We start from the raw sequence: 18,720 nt of genomic DNA, 5'->3' as shown, positions 1-18,720 counted from the left end.
CAGGCTCCCTGTGCTCGTTAGGGTTTTAATGAGCATTTCTCCAGGCTGAGCCCCGCCATAGGGACAGGGCAGGCTCTACCGACAGCACTAAAGGGTGGGAGGGCAGCATGGCCGCAGCCTGCCTAGATGATGCCATACTGTGCCAGCTCGTGCAGCTCCAGATGGCTGAAGGCTTCCCAGGGACAGATGACAGTGATATCTGGGGAGAGGAGAGAGCTTGTGTCAGCACAGCTGCCCCATTGCAGCTGCAGAGAGCCACATTCCCCACCCCCCACAAAGGGGGGACGGGACCCCCATGTACCTGTTCCCAGTCCCTCCATGCCTGGGATGTCGTCGCCGAACCTGGAAAGAGAGGCAGTGTGTGACCCCTTTCCAGCCCCCCGGCCCCATGGAGGCACATGGAGCTGTGCCCCCCACATCCCTGCCCCACTCACCCCTGCACCCCCTTCTTGGGGGGCTTGCTTTTGAACTGCCTCGTCTGCCTCTGTTTGAACTTGGGGGGTCCCTTCCGGGGGGTGGCAGGTCCCCCCGTCACCCTTGTCGCGGACTTGACCTCCAGCTTGGGGGGCTCCAGGCTCATGGCTGTGCTGGGGTCGCTGTGGGTCTGGCGCTGGACGGCTCCTCACACCTGGATGAGGGGAGATGTGGGGCACCAGCTCCTGCCACCACCCTGTGTGCCTCCGGCACCCCTCGGTTATCACTGATCCCCCTCCTGCAGCCTTGCCTTAGCCCAGCTCCGAGCCCCATAATCCCCTTGCCCCAAAGGCAGGGAAGCGTGTCCATAGGGATACAGAGCTGCTGCCTCCTTGGGGCTGCTCCTCCAGCCCTTGGCCCCTGCCTCAGCGTGGATGGAGCCCCTCATTGGCATTGCCAGCACCCCCAGCCATGGCTCATGCCGGGGCTGTGCCACAGGCATGGGAGCAACGTGTCCCTCAGGATAACAGGATGGGATGTGGGAACAGTGGGCACCCCACGCTGCAGATGTCTCTGGGTCCATGCTGGGATGCAGGCGGCCAAGAGCCAATGGACATCACCGGGCAGCACCTGGGCTCCATCCCACTGTGCTTGTGCCACCAAGCACTGCAGCCACACCATGAGCTGGGTGAGATCCAGCACCGATGTGAGGGGTTCAGCACCACTATGGGGTCCCCACTATGGGATCTGGCCTGGGGAGATCCAAAGGTACCCGGCTCCTGGCTGCAGAAGCAGAACCCAACAGCAGGCTCCTGCCTGAAGCAGAGCACATCCCATCCCATCCCACCCCATCCCATCCCATCCCATCCGAGTCCCAGTGCCACCGGGACCAGGTCCCATCCCATGCATGGGGCAGAGCCCCAGACTTACTCGTCCGCTGCGGTCCTCGAGGCCAGCGCTGCTCCGTGGGACCCCTCCGTCCTCCAGCTCACCCCTGCAGAGCTCTGGGGGGGTAGGGGAGGGCAGATTTATCCTGCTCCAGGTAATAGGATTACTCACGTCCCTGCTTCCCGCGGGGTAATCTGGTGTCCTTCCAGGGATGGGGGTGTCTGGATTAGGGCTGTGGGAATGACGGTGTCAGGATCCCAGACCACCAAGGGGACACCCCACTTCCCGAAGGTCACCCCAATGCCCCTTGATCACAGCGATGCTGCTGTTGGGCTCCTGCCTGCAGGCACTGCCAAACCCCATCCTGGTTCGGGTGTACCCTGTCCTTCTAGGGATGGATTCCTCCCTACCGATGCCGCTGCCGGTGTCTTTACCTGGCAGTTGTGCCAAAGCCTGGCAGCAGAGTGGCTGGGCAGCCCCACTGGCCTGGGATGGTATCATTCCAAAGCTTCCCTTAATCCCAGCCTTAAAGCAATTATAAAAAGGAATGATCTCAGTACACTTTAATTGAACTTCAGCCCCTGCCGCTAATTGCAATTAGTTGGACTCCACCAAGAGGATTACAGGGATCTGGGTGTGTTTCCTATGGAGGCAGCAGAACCAGCTCCTCCTCTGGCACAGAGCAGGGCCCTGGGCTCAATGGCTGCCTCTAGCTCAGCTCCAAGGCTTCGTGGCTCCTTGGGGAAGCTCATCCCGATGGCCCCGACGGGCAGGATGGAGCAGGGATGAGCTGAGCCAAACTGATGGGGTTTAACATGGAAACAAAGGCAACGGAGGAGGAAAGGGCATCAGGAGCAGCCCTTTGGCTGTGACCTGAGCGCTGGTGCCCTTGGAGGCTGCAGCCCCACGTGCTGGGGGCCGCACACAGCCTCTGCCTCCCTTCACACCGCAGAAGCCCCTAAGAGGCTTAGAGCCGCAGGGAGGGGGGGTCTGGTGCTGGGTCCCAACCCTCCCCACTCACAACGGTGCTTAAAGCCCAGGCTGGGAGCACAAGGACAGGGCGAGAGCAGTGACGGGGTTGGGGGGGGGGAAGCACCACTGCCCTTGGATGGGACTGACCGGCGCAGGGCGCTCAGCACACGGAGCCGCTGCCGGCCCATGGGGTGATGCCGCTCAGGGCCTGGGGGGTCAGGATGTGCCCAGCCCAGCACACACAGACACACTTCCAACCAGCACAGCCCTGTTTGGACATGCAGAGGCTCTTATGGGGGGTGTCCCCATAGGCTCAGTGGGGCCGGGGGGTGCTCAGTGCTTCCCCATGCGCAGCCTGATCTCCATCCTGAGCACGGCTTTGACGTTCTCGTCCTCCACGTGCTCCTCCACGGCCGCCAGGGCGCGGGCGCCTCCGTCCTGGCACTGCCGCAGCAGCTCCTCCACGTACGTGACCCACACGCATGTGGGGCAGCCGGTGCCGCAGCAGTGGGTCGGGGCCGGGGGGAGCCCTTCGGCACCTCGGGGTCCCCCCCCGCTCCCTGCGGTGCTGCTGTCCTCTGCTGGGGTGTCCGAGTGCTCCCCAGTGCTGGAGGTGTGGGGGCGGTGGGACAGGGGGGGCCCTGCCCCGAGCCCCCCCCCACTGCCGCTGGTGCCATCCGGGGGCTCCTGGGAACACAGACACTGGCACCAACGGGGGGACACCAGGGGACAGCCCTGACCCCCACGTACCCCCATTCACCCCCCACAGCTCACACGGCCGCCCCCCATGGCCCCCCCCACCCCCAGCACCCTCTATTCCCCAATTCCCCCCTTAACCCCACACCTCATCCCCAGCACCCCCTTATTTACCCCCAGCTTCCCCTTACCCCCCCATCCCTCCACCTCACCCCCAGCATCCTCTTATGCCCCCCCCCCGCTCACCTTTCCCCCTCGGCAGCCCCGCAGCACATCCCCAGCACCCATTGCCCCCATCCCCTCCTATCACACCCCAGCAGTCCCTTAACCCCCCCTCTGTGCCCCCATCCCTTCACCCTATCCCCAGCACCCCCCCTTACCCCTCCAGCACCCCATACCCCCCCCATAGACCCCAGCACCCCCCATCACACCCATACCCCACCCCCAGCACCCCCTTACCCCCCCATTGTCCCCCCGTACCCCCCTTTGACCCCCCCCCCTCCCCCGGTCCCTCCTCACCCCCCGACGCGCCCCCGCCAGCCCCCGGGCTCCGCGCAACAACATCCGGGCTCTGGGCCCCCTTCCGGTCCCGCCTGAGTGACAGCTCTGCCAGCCAATGGGAGCCCGGGTGAGGAGGGACTGGGGCTGCGTGAGGCCAATAACGAGCAGGGGGCGGGGCAGGGGAGGGGAAGGCGGAAGAGGCGGTGGGGTTGGCACGTGGGGAGCGGCGGAGCCATGGGCAGGGCACCGGGACCGGGACACAGACGGGGACAGAAACCAGGATCGGGACAGGGACAGAAACCGGGATCGAGACCGGGACAGAAACCGGGATCGGGACAGGGATCGGGACAGAGACTGGGACAGAGATGGGGACAGAAACCGGGATCGGGACCGGGGCAGATATCGGGACAAGCCGCCCTACAACACAGTAGGTCAGTGCCCATGGGATCCGGTCGGGATCGGGCTTAGACCCACGCGGGTCTCGGGCCTTCAGATGCCTCACCAGGTGTCCGGTATCCTGCCGTGTCCTGGTCCCTGTGTCCCTCCATGCTCGGGTCCTGGTGCCCACATCCCAGTGCCCCACTGGTGTGCCCACATCCCGGTGTGCCCACATCCCGGTGTCCCACTGGTGTGCCCACATCCCGGTGCCCACCGTGCCTGGCTCCCGGTGCTTCAGGACAGGCCCCTCACCGTGTCCATTCTCTCGCAGGAAGCAGAAGTTGGACAACATGAAGCCCAAGCACCCGGACGAGCAGGAGATCCCCTTCCGCCTGCGGGAGCTCATGCGGAGCCGGGAGGCCATGAAACGCCCGGGGCCCGGGAAGCAGAAAGCAGCAGGTGGGAGAGAGCCACACCGAGCATCCCATGGCACAGCTGGATCCTGCAGTGCACTGAGCATCCCATGGCACAGCTGGATCCTGCAGTGCACTGAGCATCCCATGGCACAGCTGGATCCCGCAGTGCAGCATCCTCTGTGCTGTCCCATCCCTACCCTGCCATGGGACGGACCCGCAGCCAGCACTGCTGCCCTAATGCCAGCGTCTCTCCTAGAGAAGAAGCAGCCCAAGCCAAAGGGCCCCGGAGCCCAGGGGGACGTCCCCGTGCCCCGGTTCAGGAGAGGGAAGGGGGAGTCGGAGCGCTCCTTTGTGTGCCGCATGGAGCAGGAGGTGCAGCGCGTCCTGTTCCTCACCGAGAACCAGCCACAGCAGCAGCCGGAGCAGGAGCTGGTGGCACCCAAGTCCAAGAGGAAGAAAGCGTGAGGGCAAGGCTTGGGCACGGGGCAGCCCGGGGCTGTGCCCTGGCCTGGGCTGGGGCTGTGGTGGGTGCTTTGCTGGTGCTGCAGCACTGGTCCAGGCTCCAGCAGTGACTGGGGCACAGGTGGAGGGCTGTGAACCTCTGTGGGGCTGAACTGCTGGTTGCACTCAAGCAGGGGACTGTGGGTTTGAGGGGGTCCTATGGGGTAGGAGCTCATTTGTTTGCTTGGTCACAAGTTGTGGCCATAACAGAGCTGTTCAGGTTTCAGAATAAGAAGCTGGAAAAAGCTCGGAGGAAGAAGGAGGAGAAGAAAGAGGCCATGCTGGAGAAGAGCCTGTTCCAAGGTGGGTCTGGCTCTGGGGTGCCTGGAGTCACCCCCTTACCTGGCAGTGTGTGGAGGTGTTCCAGGTCTGATGCCGGCGTCTCCTTGTCCCTTAGACACGGTGGCATTTGGGGACGTGGTCACACAGCCACCAACCATCACATCCCGGCCCCGGGGCCGCGGCCCTGCCGAGCAGGTGAGGTCAGGGGGTGCTGCCTCCTGCCCCTCGGGTACCCACAGTGCTGGGCTGGGCCCGGGTCACCCCTCCCTCGTGCCGGGCACCCAGCCCCGGCTCAGCCTTGGGGGTCAGCTCCCCAGAGCCGGCTCCTGCCTCCCCCCATTGCCCTGACTGCCCCATCCCTGCCCGCAGGCTGGGCGGAAGCGGCTGCTCCTGACCCCGCGCCTGGGCCGGAGCCTGGCAGCGCCGGAAGCGCCGGTGTCCATGGCTCGGCAGCGCATCGTGGCGGAGGAGAGGGCTCGTGTCATCCAGGCCTACCGGGACATCCAGAGGCGCAAGCTGCAGCAGCGGGAGGCGGCAGAGGCCAGGACCGAGGCCAGACGCAGGCTCCAGCGCTGAGCATAGCGTGGTCACCATGGAGCGGGCAGGCAGCAGGCAGGCAGCGGGCAGGCAGCAGGCAGGCAGCGGGCAGGCAGCGGGCAGGCAGCACCGGGCCCCAGGACTTGAAGGGGACGCTGTCCTGATGCTGCTCTGCTGTTGCCAGGCCCTGGGACTCCCCATAGCCCCAAACCTAAGCTCAGGGCACCCCATGGGCTCAGTGCTGGAGCTGGTGCGGCCCCAGCGCCAAGGACATGCTTGTAGTAAAGGTGCCATTGAGTGCTGATGGCGTGGGGCTGTCTGTGTCCTCACACCCTGCCCAGCTTCCTTCCTGTGTGTCGGCTGGCAAAGGGCAGTCCTGGCTCACAGTGGGCAGTCCCTGTCCCTTACCCTGCCATTGCTCAGCCATGGGGGAGACCCCAGTGCTTGGCCATGACCCCTCCAGCTCTCACCCCAGGGACATGGAGCATCCCACAGAGCTCACTTGCATCGTGTTGTTCCCATCCCTTGTCACCACACGGGGACACCGTGAGCCCTTCATCTGCCCTCAGTGCCATTAACCCAGCCTGGCACTGCCCGTGTCCTCCAGACACCAGTGTCATGGTGACCGCGGTGCCCTCCCCATCACTGCACCGTTACCAGCCCCGTGCCATGAGGCCCCCATGGAACAGCTCTCCAGGGGGATGCTCGAGGCACCGGCTTCACCTGCACACACAAAGGCCGCGCTGTTCCCTGCCCTGTGCCGGCACAAAGCTCTGCTGTTGGAGCGGGGCCGGCCCCGGTGCTGCGGCCGCGCTGGCGGCAGTGGTGGGATCCAGGCTTCCGGAGGGGCTGGGTGCGGGCAGAGCGGAGCCACCGGCAGCACCTTGTTTGTCCCTTGCTCCATGCACAGCTCGCAGGTGCCATGGGACGTGGCTGTGCCATGAGCTCACCGTGAGCTCACTGCTGTACCATGCGGCCCCGGGGACTCTGAGTGCCTGGTGCTGCTTGGAGCTGTCCCTGCTGCCAACCGGCACCAGGTAAACACGGGTGACGCAGCTCAGCCCTGGGGGCCACGGCCGGATCCTGCCGCAAACAACCGGCCCCGTGGCCATCGCTGGGCTCCGGGGCTGCTGCGGGCACGTGCCGGATGCCAAGGGCACAGCCAGGACACGGCGTGTGCCAAACCCTTCCTTGTGCATCCCTGGTGCACGGCCCCATCCCTGCTCAAGGAGACCAGGTCATGCCGGCCCCACGCAGCCATTTGAGGCCCTGAATAATTCATGGTGCTGCTGGCCGCAGGCTTCCTGCCGGCGGAGGAACCGGGCAGGAGAAACCACCCCGACCTTGGCACGTCCTCTGTGCGTGCGTCCTGCCAGCAGCCCATCTGCCGGCACTGTGCTGCCCGTCCTGCCGGATCCGGCCCCATCTGTGCTGCCATGAGGGGCACCGCAGCCCCCCGGAAAGGGCTGAACCCCACTGGTACCGTGGTAACAGCTGATGCTATGGTGGGGTCACGGATCGGGAGCTGGGTACCACCTCCCCATCATGGGCAAGCGCCGCATAGGAAAAACCACCTTTATTGGGGCTGACCTGAAAAACAGGAGGAAAGAGGAAAACCAGAGCAAGCCAAGAGGAAAACGAGGGCCCAGCTCCCTCCTTGCTCCCCAGGAGGGATCCTGAGCCCTGAGGTGGGGAAGGCACCGAGAAGGCGGCTGGAGCCGCAAGGGGGTCAAGTCCCAGCCCCAACGATGGGGAAACTGAGGCACAGCAGGAGCCAGAGCCGGTGCCCTGCAGCGGGCGCTGCTGGCTCAGGTCAGGGCCCATGGGGTGGCGAGAGCATCCCCTGGCTCCCTGGCAGTGCGTGGTCCCTGGCATGGGGCCGTGGGGTGTCCGTGCATCATGAAGGCAGCGAGGGGACAAGTCGGGGTGGCCCCATGGGAGCCAGTCCTGGAGGCAGGGATGTGGGTCCGGCAGAGCTTGTGGGTGCCACAGGCAGGAGCCATGGCTCAGGGTGCATCCAGGCTTCCCCTGCACAGGACCCAGCTCCGGATGATGATGGGATGGGATGGACGTGGTGGGGCAGGAGGAGGCTCGGTGAGACCTCGGGAGCGGGACGGTGGTGCCGCGGCTGTGCCGGCGCTGTGGGGTCTGTGCCATGGGGGCTTCACCACCGGTTCCTGCTGTACGGGGACTGCACCTGCGGGCAGAGCAGAGCGGGTGGCACTGGGCACCGGTGCCGTGGTGCAGCCTGAGTCACCGGGGCTGAGCAGAGTCCTCCCACGGGAGACGCCGCGGTGGGGACAGACTTTGCCCCTGCCATGGGTGGACCTTGGTGCCCGCTCCCCACCTGTGGTGTTGCACATTAACCCACCTGGCAGCTCCGGGTGTCCCGTGGGGCACCGCCGGCCCGGGCCTGCACCGCGAACGCGTCCTCGGCTCGCAGCGTGGAGCTGGTGCTGCCGGCGGCAGGGCTGGCGGTGGAGGCGCGAGGCAGGATCACGTCATAGGGACCTTCAGTCTAAAGGGCAGGAATGGGGGGGCTGCAGCATCACCACCATCACCCCCAGCCCCATGGGGTCCCAGGGGAGGAAGGTGGGGGGTGATGCTCCCCAATACCCCATTACAGCAGCCCTTGTACATGGGGGTCTCCCAAACCCTGGTCCCCATCCCAGCCACTCCCATTGGAAGCCCATCCAGGCAGGATGAAGCCAGCACTGCAGAGCCCAGCATCGTGCTTACCGGTCCCTTGTGCATCAGAGCCATCTCGGTGGGCTGGTACACACTGGTGAGGAGCTGCCCGTTGTAGCCGCTGTATGGTGACACCGGCTTCTTGCCTGCAATGAAGAGGGGGGCTCAGAGCCACCCCAGCCACTGGGGAGCTGGTCCTGGTTAGCAGGTTTAAATGAGCTGACTCAGTGCCCTTGCTCTGTCCCCGGGGTTTGCATCCCTGCACTGTGTGGCTGGGGTTTGTTATTGTAGGGTCTCAGGAGCACCCACCCTGCCCATGGGCTGCAGACACCTTCGCTGGCGCCCAGCTGCCATTCCCTACCATAACATCACCCTGTGCTATTGCAGGGTCTCGGGAGCGCGGCACCTGCCCGGGGCGGAGGGCCGGGAGCATCCCTGCGGTGCTGAGCTCAGCCCAAACTGGTACACCCAGCCCGGCGAGTTTGTGGGAGCCACAACCACGTCAGGCACCAATCCCGGGCAGGCCGTGGCCAGACACCTACTGCCACCCACCACTGCCAGCCCCGGTGCCCGGTGCATGCCAAAGAGCACCCGCGGTGAGCCAGGCACCTACCGAAGGAGGGCTCGTCCATGGAGAAGGCTTTGTTCTCCACAAACATGCTCTGTGACTTCTGCTCCTTGAGGATGGTCTCGTAGCCCACCCCACGTGTGGGGTACCCCTCGTCCTCGAAGGGCTGCTCGGGGCCGCGCCGCGTCACGTGCGTCACCTCGGGGATGACGTAGAGCAGGAGGAAGGTGCAGGCGTTGGCCACCAGCGCGATGCCCAGCGTGGGCTCATCCCAGCTGGGCTTCTCGCCCGCGCGCCGGTTCCCATACAGGTACATGGCGGTCCACGCCACCCAGATGGCCACGGAGAGCCCGGTGGTGGCCAGGATGAAGGCGCTGTGCTTGCGCCAGCGGCCGTAGCGGCCGCACAGGGCCGGCCAGGCGGTGCCGAATGCGGCCACCAGCAGGAACATGACATAGATGAGAGCCATGACGAAGTCGGCGTCCGCCAGCTGGCAAGGGTCCGCGGCGCTGCCCTCCTGCCGCGCCACCGTGATGATGAGCCACTCGGCGTTGATGATGACCTCCACCAAGGCGAGGAGCATGGCCACCGCCAGCGTCACCCAGCCCCGTGGGCCGCGGTTCCTCCGCACCAAGAAGTTGAGGGCCACGGCGTGAGCCAGCAGGGAGCCAAAGCAGATGGCGAAGAGGACACCGAAGAGGAAGCGTCGGGAGGTGCAGGTGGAGAAATCCGGCCCCACGATGAAGTCAAAGGTCAGGCAGAACAGCCCAAAGGTGCCCAGGAGGAAGAAGACCTGCGTGGCCACCAGGCTCTTCTTCTGGTGGTCCTGCACGAAGGGCAGGCTGGCCACCAGGACGATGGTGAGCACGAAGCTGGTCACCACGCCGAGGCTGGCCACGGCCTCCAGCACGATGCCCCAGGCTGCCGACAGGTCACAGAGGTTGTAGTAGAGGGAGGAGAGGTCCTTGCCGCAGCCGGAGGGAGCGCTGGTCTGGCCGGTGGCCGTGGGGACCAGGACCAGCAGCACGCAGGCGGCCACCGGTGACACCGCAGCAGCACCCATCCTGCACCGCGCTGCAGGTGCTGAGCGCGGCGGCCAGGGACCCTGTGGGACAATGGGGGTGTCAGGACACAGGGATCAGCGATCCTGGTGATGGCTGTGCCGGCTCAGAGCATCCCTCCTGCCAGGCCATGGTGAGCACCCAGGTGCTGGGGAGCTGCATCCACACTGGCACAGCTGAACCCACCCCAGTGCTCCTTGTTCAGAGGCCTGAGGCCAACAGAGGGGCTCAGCCCCCTGCACCCCACATACTCGTCCTGACAAAGGATTTCTCCAGTCATGATGGGCACTTGGAGCTGTGCTGATCCCATCCTCTGGTGCCAGGAGCAGGCAGCACCATGCCCGTTGGCTCTCCTGGGAGCACCAAACACCAACGGCAGAGGTAACACCCGGGATGGGGCTGTCCCTGCGTGCCAGCCTCTTCCCCTTTCCACTTCTGTGCTGCTTCCCTCCGGCTCCGGGCACTGACCCAGCGCAAGTCCCGTGCCCACTGGCACGAAGGTGGCCACAGCCTGGCACGGCCCGGCACGGACATGGCACGGACACGGCTCAGCACAGGCACAACATGGGGGCCCCGTCCCCGCTCCTGTGAGCCTGGGGAGCACGGGAAGAGGCGGCAGAGACGGAGCTGCAGCCCCAGAGTGGGGAAGGGGAACGGGGGGATCTCCACCCCGGGGCAGCCGCGGTGGGGCCGGGATGGGGACAGGGACCCCCCGCACCGCGCTGGGACCGAGCCCCGCGCCCGCGGCTCCTACCGGCTGCACCAGCCCCGGCCCGCCCGGTCCCCCCCACCCTCCCCGGCGCTCCCGACCGGTACCGGAGCCCAGACTCGCCCCAGCTGCCGGCCCAGGCGAGCTCCGGGGGCCCGGACGGGTCCGGGGTTGGGTCTGGGTCCGGCTCCCGACCCGTTCCCGTTACGGTTCCCGATGCCCCCCAGCCCCGCAGGGCCCCACTCACCGACCCCAGCGCCCGGTGCGCGGCCGCTCCCCTCGCTCCTCCGCGCCGTGCAGCGCCGGGAGAGCCCCGGTCCCGCCGCCCCGTCCGCGCCTGCCCGGCCCGGCCCCTCCCCTCCCCGAGGTGCGGCTCAGCGGGGCCGGTAAGGACCTGCCCCATCCCGCACCGCGCGGAGGGACCGGGGATCCCGCGCCGGGAGGGGGAACCTGCCCCGGAGCACGGCGGGGGGGGAGTGGGGTCAGAGCTTGGGACTGGGGGCGTTGGACGGGGCGTGGGCTCCGGAGCCGTCAATGGGATGAACCTGTGGGGGCTGAGGGAACCCAATGAACCCGGGTCAGCCCGGCCCTGCCGAGCTCGGGCTCCGGAGCCGTCAATGGGATGAACCTGTGGGGGCTGAGCCCGCAGGAGCTGTGGGCCAGGGAAAGACCCCCCTAAGGGACAGGAGCTGGAGCAGGGGGGGCTCCACTGGGGCAGCATCACCCACACGGGGCCTTGAACTGAGCCCTCTTTGTGCCGGGTCAGCAGCCCCCGGGTGGGCTCCGGGGTGGGAGCCGGGAGCAGGGCACCCAGTGAGGGTACCGCGGTGTTCCCATCGGGAAGCCCTGAGCTCAGGCCCGGAGGGGCCTCCCGCAGGAATGTCAGCTGACGGATAAAGCCTTTGGCGGGGCCCCAGGAAAACCTTTCCTGCAATGGGCCGGGGTCCAGGGCAGCCAATGGTGCCCGGTGGTCCCTGTACCAGTGAGGGTGCCCCTGTGCACCCGGGAGCCGGGCACGGGCATCCCGCAGGCACCGCATCCCTGGGGCTCAGGGGAAGCCCTGGGGGAGGTTTCCAGGAGGCAGGCGCTGCTCTGCTGGGAGGGTGAAGGATGCAGAGGAAAGTTCAAGGAGCCTCGGGCGGGTCCTCCCCCTGCCCGGGCCGAAAACAACCCCAGGAGAACGGGAGGCAGAGCCCGAGCTGGCAGCACCCACGGCACGAGGGCTGGAGCGTGTCTGGGCTGGGCGCTGTGCTGATGCTGCCACCCCTTGGGTGCTGCTGCTGCCACCCCTTGGGTGCTGCAGCCTCAAGCTTTTCATGTTCCCAAAGAGCTTCAGGATGGAGTTTGGGCAGGACCATCCCTCCCTGCTGGGGCACTTGCCCGTGTTTGCTCTCCCATGGGTGTGGGTGCAGGAGCTCTGCTATGGCCTCTGTCGTGACTCAGTTTCCCCACGGAGCCGGTTCAGACCCGCAGGGCCCTGACCCGGGGCTGCGGAGGCCGCGGTGCATGCGGTTTCCTGCCTCCGCTTCCTTCCACCGCGTGGGTTTCCCGGCTGCTGACTCAGCACGAACCCCCCCGCGACCCCCGGCCCCGGCCATGGGGACACTGGCAGGGGTACCTCCCACCGAGGCTGCCCTATGGACACCTCCACTGCCGTGTCCCCCCCACACCAAGCGGTTTCCTTCTCCCTTCTCCTGGCTGCACCCCTTGGGCTGTGTGTGGGTCCTGCAGAAGCACCCCAGCAGCTGGGGGCAATGCCACCGTGCGCTGCCTGCCCTGGAGGGACCAACCACGGTTGGCAAGGGACCGGCTGCCCTCGGTCCCCTCCTGCGGCCACGTGCCGGGGCCGCCGGTGCCTGGCACAGCCCTTTCGGCGAGGGCAGAGCCCGGTGCCGGTTCCCCGGTGCCCAGGCCGGGCTGTGGAGCCTGATGCCCACGACGGGACGGGCAGAGCGGGTCCGTCGGCGCCGCAGCCGCAGGGAGGTGCGGGATGCGGCTCTCACAGCCCCGGACCAGGGCCCCCCTCGCCTCGCTCCACAAACATCGCTCGCCGCCCGCATTACCTTTCCTCGGGAGCTGCAGGGCCGGGTGCCCGCTGGGCCTGGGGCAGCGGCTCCGTGGCACGGCCGAGCCCGGCTGCCCGGAGCCGGACCCGTGTCCGGTGGGGCTCTGGCTGCCCCCGAGCCGCTCGCAGCGAGGCCGAGGAGCTGCTCTGCAGCCGAGCCGGTTGTGTCCAGCCCGGAGCCCCTCGGCGGACGCGGTCAGCACATTTCCACCTCCCGCTCCAAGTAAATAAGCCCCGGTTGGAGGGGGGGGCCGCGAGCGGGGCCGGGGCTCCTGCCAAGCGCTGCCTTTACCGGCCGAGGCGGCCCCTCCGGCCCCGGGTTAGGGCTCCAGGGGGGGGTCCAGCCCTGGAAGCCCCCCCGAGGGGAGGCCGCGGGTGGGAGGCGCTGCCCGGGTTAATAACCAACCTCTTCCCGAGCCTGCGCTCCTCCAGCCCAGAATTAATGGAGCGAGCACCTCCCAGGTACCACCCGCGCCGCCAGGTCTGGCTTTAACCCTGTCACCGGAGCACGCATCCGGACTGGGGTAAAGCAGCATCACCGGCGGGGTCTGCCCCTGCAGGGCACCCATCCGGCTGCGGGGCTCTGGGCGCATGGCGGGTGCTGCTGTGGCTCAGCCCACATTCACACTGGGGGCAAACGCTTCACCTCATCCCACCCCAGTGCCAGGCACAGCCAGGGTCCGTGGGGAGGGCAGCGGGATGCCCTGGGTGCTGTCCTGCCTGCTCTCTTGGGAATTCGGCCGGAGAGGCTCGAATGGGTCTCGAAAGTGGGGGATGATGCTGGGGGCTGGGGTCTGAGGGGTGCCAGCTCCGCAGGGCGACCCATCCCTGCCCTCTGGTGGCAGCTGGGGACAGGCTGGCACAGCCGCAAGCACAGCATCACAACCAGCTTGGCACTGGTGTAAGTGGAAGGGCTGCACTGGTGGTGGGTGCGCTCGGTGCAGGGCAGCACCCTGAGCCCAGGGTGGGAGATGCTGCACCCCTGTGCTGGGTGCACCCGGGGGCTGCAGCCCCTGGAGCTGGGCTCTTACTGTGTGCCAGGTCCTGCAGTTAGCACCCTATGGATGCTCTGGAGCAATGGGGTGGGCTGGGACCCTGTGCCTGGGGGTGCTGATGGAGGGGGACCCCATCTGGCTGCTCACAGGGAGCCAGGCCTAGGCAGAGCTTTGGTCTCAGTGCAGCAGTTTATGGAGGAAGGACCATCCCAGGGGCACCGCATCCTCACCAGGCCTGGAGCAGCTCACCTGCACCCGTCACCCCTTGCCGTGGGGCAGCTGTGCCCGCTGGGCTCAGAGGGCAGTGCCAGCAGCCGGCTGCAGCACCATCAGTGCTGGCTGTGGGAAGCGGCTGTGCCGTGCCGGTGGCTGTGCCGGCAGTGAGCCTGGAGCACCACACTCACCGTGCGGGGGAAGGTCTGACTCACACAGTAGTAGAGGAAGAAGTTGAGGGCGGTGTTGAGCATGGCCACCATGTTGGTGATGTCCAAGGCCAAGTGCACATGCCAGTCCCGCTTGACCGAGGCCACGTAGAGGTGGCAGAGCATGACGATGGTCGGGGAGCCCAGAGCACGGTGACCGCGGTGGTCTCAGCCAGCAGGAGGGCTGTGGTCCTGCTCAGGTGGGTCCGGCCGCCCCCCGAGCACCTCCACTGCCGCAGCCTGCAGATGATGATGGGGTTGGTGGCCAGGAAGATGCCGGAGGGCACGAAGTAGACGGTGATGCAGTGCACCCACTTGAGCGCCGTGTCCAGCGCGGTGGGGGGGTCGGCATCACGCCACATGTCCAACCACCAGTAGAAGGGGATGGCCGTGGCCAGGGCCACAATGAACACGGCTACGATGACCTTGTGGGTGCGCTGCAGGTAGGAGATGGTGCGGTACCGCAGCGGGTGGCACAGGGCCATGTAGCGGTCCATGGACAGCAGGACTGTGATCCATGTGGAAGCGTGGTTGGCAGTGAACTCCAGGACATTGATGGTGTGGATGAGGGCGCTGGGCACAGACCACGCCAGGATGGCTGTCTGCAGGATGAAGCCCATAAAGATAATGAAGACCTGGGTGAGGATGTCGGAGGCGGTCAGGGCCAGCAGGTACCAGTACAATGAGTTCTTGGTCCTTGTGGCCAGGCGGAACATGGCCACGGCAGTCAGGATGTTCACTGGAGGGAGGGGAGCGATGTGTGCTGGTGAGAAAGATGTGTGGAAGGGAGCAACGTGTGGTGAGCCTATAGGAAACCTGGAGAGGGGCTTGGGACATGGGACAGGCCAAGGGGAGTGGCTTGAACCTGCCCGAGGGGAGACTGAGCTGAGCTCTGAGGCAGAAGCTGTTCCCTGTGAGGGTGCTGAGGTGCTGGCACAGGGTGCCCAGAGAAGCTGTGGCTGCCCCATCCCTGGCAGTGCTCAAGGCCAGGTTGGACACAGGGGCTTGGAGCAGCTGCTCCAGTGGAAGGGGTCCCTGCCCTGGTAGGGGTTGGAGCTGGAGGAGCTTTAAGGTCCCTTCAACCCAAACCAGGCTGGGGTTCTATGAGACCTGGGGACTCACAGCTCCCTGCAGCACCCAGGGGTGCCTGGGCTCTCCCAGGGCTGCAGGGTGAGCGGCCGCAGGCCCAGCTGGGGTGTGGAGCTATAAATATCACACTGCACTGGGGATTTACTGAGCTGATTAATCCCATCCATGCGGCAGCCCCAGCAGCACAAATACCATCTGTCCCTGCAGCTCCTGCCCCGGGGGCTGCCTGTGGAGCTGAGCTGAGCTCCACAGCTGGGGCTGGGGGCCCTTGAGGACTCTCCTCCCCATCCCCAACACCCCAGGGCTGGGATGGGGCCAAGGGCATGGGCTGGGTTGAGGATGTGTGGCTCAGCACCCCTTGCCGAGGCTCAGCCCCTCACCTGGCAGCCCCAGCCCCAGCAGGACACTGTAATACACGATGGGGATGATGCTGACCATGCAGGGTGACGGCTCCAGCTCCAGCCATGCTGCTTCACTGCTCCACACCTCCGCGGTGCTGTTGGGCACCGAGAACATTGCCTTCCACCATGGACCTGCTGTGAGGGGAGACAAGGAACACCAGGAGGCTGAGGGTGGCACCCCGGCGGGGGGCTTGGATCCCATGGGTGCAGTTGCCCCAGGCCTGCCTCCATGTCTGCCCATGATAGAACATCCATGGCTGCTGCGGGACAAGGGACCTGGGATCCAGCCTTCATGGGTCCACCATGGTGCCAGTCCCCCTCCCCAAAGGGTGACCCCTACAACTGCTGATGCTCCTTGGTTATCTCCTGGAAGAAAAGCAGATTAAAACACGACATTCTTAGATGGATACCAGGGGGAGGACCCAGGGGTGCTGGAGGGGGGTCCCGGGGGTACCAAAGGTATTGGCCATCTCCAGGCGTTTAGCTAAGTCCTCCGCCAGCTCCCCAGGCCGGTCTGCATGAAGCACCGACCCTGCCTGTACCCCTGTACCCCTGCCCGAACCCCGCACCCGAAACGGTCCCATTCTGCCCCCCACCATTCATAAACCCAGACGTCCCGAACTCCACGCTCCTATTGGTTAAAGGGTCACAGGTTTTACCCAATCAGAGACACGTCTTCCATGAATGGGGAAACCAAATCTGAGCGCTGCGCTCTGATTGGTCAGAACCCCCCATCCAAAAGAATCAGCATCTCCCACGGGTTTCGGGGTCCCGGTCCCCAGAGCCGGGGAGCTGGGGGGGGTTCCTGAGCCCGGTGTGGGGGTACCGGGCACAGCTTCTGTCCCAGCCCGCCCCTGGCCCCACAGGGACCCCAGACTGCTCCAGGTCTGCTCACTGCAGCCCCCGACGGCTCCAGGACACGTTTCCCAGAGCCCGTTCTCCCATCCGGCCCCCCCAGCGGCAGAGGGGTCCCCGCAGCAGTGCCCTCGGGGACTCTCACCTCTCCAGCCCCGGGGTCGAGGGAGCTTTGGCCTCTGCTCCCGGCTGGGATGGAGCCAGGGTTGAACTGGGCTGGGTGGGGTTGGGAGGGGTGAGAGGGTGCGCAGGGGCTGCCAATTAACGGCAGATTAGGTCTGGCTCAGCAGCAGCCTCATGTCCTGCCCCTCACACCCCAGGGAGTGGGGGCATCGATCGCTGCAGCTGAGGCTGGAGCGCGTTAACCCCTCCCAGCCCCAGTCCTGTTTGTTCTGCTGGGTAAACTGGTCCGGGTCTGGTCCCTTCGTGCCCCTCCCCGAGCCCCGCAGGAGGTGGGGTCTCCTGTGCCACCATCCGGCTGTGCGATGCCACCTTGCCCCCGGTGTCCGTGTCCCCTCCAGCACCGGGAGCCCATGGCACAGCCTCCCGGGGCTCAAGGGACACGGGGCGGAGGGAGAGCAGCGTGGGCAGAGCCACGGGCTGGGCTGGCAGAGCATGGGGACGAGCCCCACTGCTCCCATGGGAACCAGGGATGGGGGCACCTGAGAAAGCTGCCCCAGTCCTGAGTGACTGACAGAGCTCATTGCACCCAGGGCAATGGGGATGGTGGTGCAGGTGCCTGGGGATGGCTTGGCCCCCCCCCCCCAAGGCCTGTGGCAATCAAGGGGTCTGTGGCCAACCTCTGTGCACTCAGAGGGGAGCGTGTGCAGGTGTGGACGTCCATCGTGTGTCCCTGCCAGGCTTTGTCTGTGCCTGGGTGCCCACCCATGGCCCAGAGTGGAGGGGAAGCCTGCCCATGCCTCAGTTTCCCCAGCGGCACAAGGAGGGGATGCTCCATGCCCTGGTGACCACCAGCTCCACACTTCCCTATGTGGTTCTATGGCCAGCCATGGGGCACACGAGGCTCCCTGGGTGTGTGGGGCAGGCTGTGCTGGCACCGTGCCGCGGCTCACCAGGCACAAGCTGTTGCTTTGCAGGCGGGTGGTTAAATGAGGCATCGGTGGATGTGGTGAGCCATTAACCGGCTGTGCTGCATCAGGGCCCCTTGTCCCCCTGCTCTTCACCACGAGGCAGGACTGCTGCCCTGGGCTGCGGCTCTGCCTGCACCGCGCTCCTGAGGCTCCCCTGCCCCATGGAACCACAGCCACAAGTGGCTCATCCCCAGCCCCTCCATGCATGGATCAGGGCCAGATGTGTGGAGCTGCATCACCATCTGCCTGTGCTCAACAGCTGCAGACCCCATCTAAGCCCCAGCCCCTGGCTCACCCCCCTGGCCATGGCTGGGCTTGGGGATGAGGCTCCTCAGCCCTGTCCCTGCTCCCACATGAGCCCAAAGCAAACGTGTCCTCAGAAACCCTCCTGGCACTAAAGCAGCTCTGGCCACGGCGGTGGCACTGGGGGCACAGGGCCAGGGCCAGGCAAGCTGACGCAAAGGGGCAGATGGGCTGAGCCCCCCCCGCTCTGCTGGAGTCCCCCGGCCCATCCAACCCCACTGCATGCACCAGTGCCCTCACCCCATGAACCACTCAGTCCCCATCCCACCGGCTGCAGGATGCTGGTGCTGGCAGCAGTGTCCCCTCGGTGGGTGCTGAGGAGGGCGCATGGTGTGAACCGGACCCAGGCACACGGCACTGTCACCTCGCTGGCAGCTGCAGCCCCACAGGCACCAGCGCTGATCCCATCAGCCTGGACAGATACTCGATAACCGGGGCTGGTGAGCATCCTCCTGCCATGCTGAAGGTCACAGCATCTCCCCTGCGGCGTCCCCAGGAGGCAGGGACCAAGGGGGGTCCTGCTGCCCCCCACAGTGACCTTGTGCAGCGATACCACTGCTCCTGCCTGGGGAGCACCGAGCTGTGGGGCTCCGGCCTGGCCTGGCAGCCCCCGACACCTCCATGGGGGGCTGCAGCCCTGGGTGAGGAGCTGCCGTGTCCCTGAAAGCCTCCATCTGTGGGGTCTGTCCCCATCTCCATCCCATCTGGGCTCCTGGCTCCCTCCTGTTGGGGCCAAAGCCAAAAGTGGGGTTCAGAGACCCTGTGCTCCCACCCCAAAGCCCCACAAGGGGTGTGGGGCAGGCAGGGAGCCAGCAGGGGCCGGGACTGGGCACTCGCAGGGTGCAGGCAGCCTCTTGGCTGCAAAGGCTGGGAAAAGGGCAGGCAGTT

At 66.3% G+C, this 18,720-nt stretch overlaps 5 protein-coding genes across 7 annotated transcripts; 1 reads left to right on the top strand and 4 right to left on the bottom strand.

Moving 5' to 3' along the window:
* Positions 1 to 18: 18 nt before the first annotated feature.
* PDE6G (phosphodiesterase 6G) lies at positions 19 to 2,596 on the bottom strand. Its single transcript, XM_034067851.1, has 5 exons — positions 1,737 to 2,596; positions 1,345 to 1,418; positions 435 to 628; positions 302 to 342; positions 19 to 199 (listed from the first exon to the last, which is right to left on the bottom strand). Exons 3-5 carry the CDS (start codon positions 578 to 580, stop codon positions 123 to 125), a joined length of 264 nt encoding a protein of 87 aa, XP_033923742.1. The 5' UTR covers positions 581 to 628; positions 1,345 to 1,418; positions 1,737 to 2,596; the 3' UTR covers positions 19 to 122.
* On the bottom strand, positions 1,851 to 4,099 carry OXLD1 (oxidoreductase like domain containing 1). Its single transcript, XM_034067850.1, has 3 exons — positions 3,974 to 4,099; positions 3,490 to 3,576; positions 1,851 to 2,961 (listed from the first exon to the last, which is right to left on the bottom strand). Exons 1-3 carry the CDS (start codon positions 4,082 to 4,084, stop codon positions 2,608 to 2,610), a joined length of 552 nt encoding a protein of 183 aa, XP_033923741.1. The 5' UTR covers positions 4,085 to 4,099; the 3' UTR covers positions 1,851 to 2,607.
* Positions 3,671 to 5,889, top strand: CCDC137 (coiled-coil domain containing 137). Its single transcript, XM_034067849.1, has 6 exons — positions 3,671 to 3,902; positions 4,181 to 4,308; positions 4,522 to 4,726; positions 4,987 to 5,069; positions 5,164 to 5,243; positions 5,418 to 5,889. Exons 1-6 carry the CDS (start codon positions 3,706 to 3,708, stop codon positions 5,622 to 5,624), a joined length of 900 nt encoding a protein of 299 aa, XP_033923740.1. The 5' UTR covers positions 3,671 to 3,705; the 3' UTR covers positions 5,625 to 5,889.
* Positions 5,890 to 7,146: 1,257 nt separating this feature from the next.
* On the bottom strand, positions 7,147 to 12,798 carry GPRC5C (G protein-coupled receptor class C group 5 member C). Of its 3 annotated transcripts, none has more exons than XM_034067940.1 (5): positions 12,675 to 12,798; positions 8,887 to 9,946; positions 8,325 to 8,419; positions 7,957 to 8,103; positions 7,147 to 7,782 (listed from the first exon to the last, which is right to left on the bottom strand). In XM_034067940.1, the coding sequence occupies exons 2-5, from the start codon at positions 9,902 to 9,904 to the stop codon at positions 7,750 to 7,752; spliced, it is 1,293 nt and encodes a 430-aa protein (XP_033923831.1). In that variant the 5' UTR covers positions 9,905 to 9,946; positions 12,675 to 12,798; the 3' UTR covers positions 7,147 to 7,749. The 3 variants fall into 3 exon arrangements, with proteins under 3 accessions (XP_033923831.1, XP_033923829.1, XP_033923830.1); XM_034067938.1 differs by lacking the exon at positions 12,675 to 12,798 and adding an exon at positions 10,859 to 11,051; XM_034067939.1 differs by lacking the exon at positions 12,675 to 12,798 and adding an exon at positions 10,863 to 10,950.
* A 1,202-nt stretch (positions 12,799 to 14,000) lies between these two features.
* GPR142 (G protein-coupled receptor 142) lies at positions 14,001 to 16,167 on the bottom strand. Its single transcript, XM_034067792.1, is given in 4 exon segments — positions 14,001 to 14,230; positions 14,233 to 14,832; positions 15,563 to 15,715; positions 16,038 to 16,167. Coding segments are annotated over 4 exon segments (1,113 nt in total).
* Positions 16,168 to 18,720: the final 2,553 nt, after the last annotated feature.

The sequence above is a fragment of the Melopsittacus undulatus genome, chromosome 11 (assembly GCF_012275295.1).
Source record: "Melopsittacus undulatus isolate bMelUnd1 chromosome 11, bMelUnd1.mat.Z, whole genome shotgun sequence".
Lineage (NCBI taxonomy): Eukaryota > Metazoa > Chordata > Aves > Psittaciformes > Psittaculidae > Melopsittacus > Melopsittacus undulatus.
This window is presented reverse-complemented; position numbering and strand designations above follow the sequence as displayed.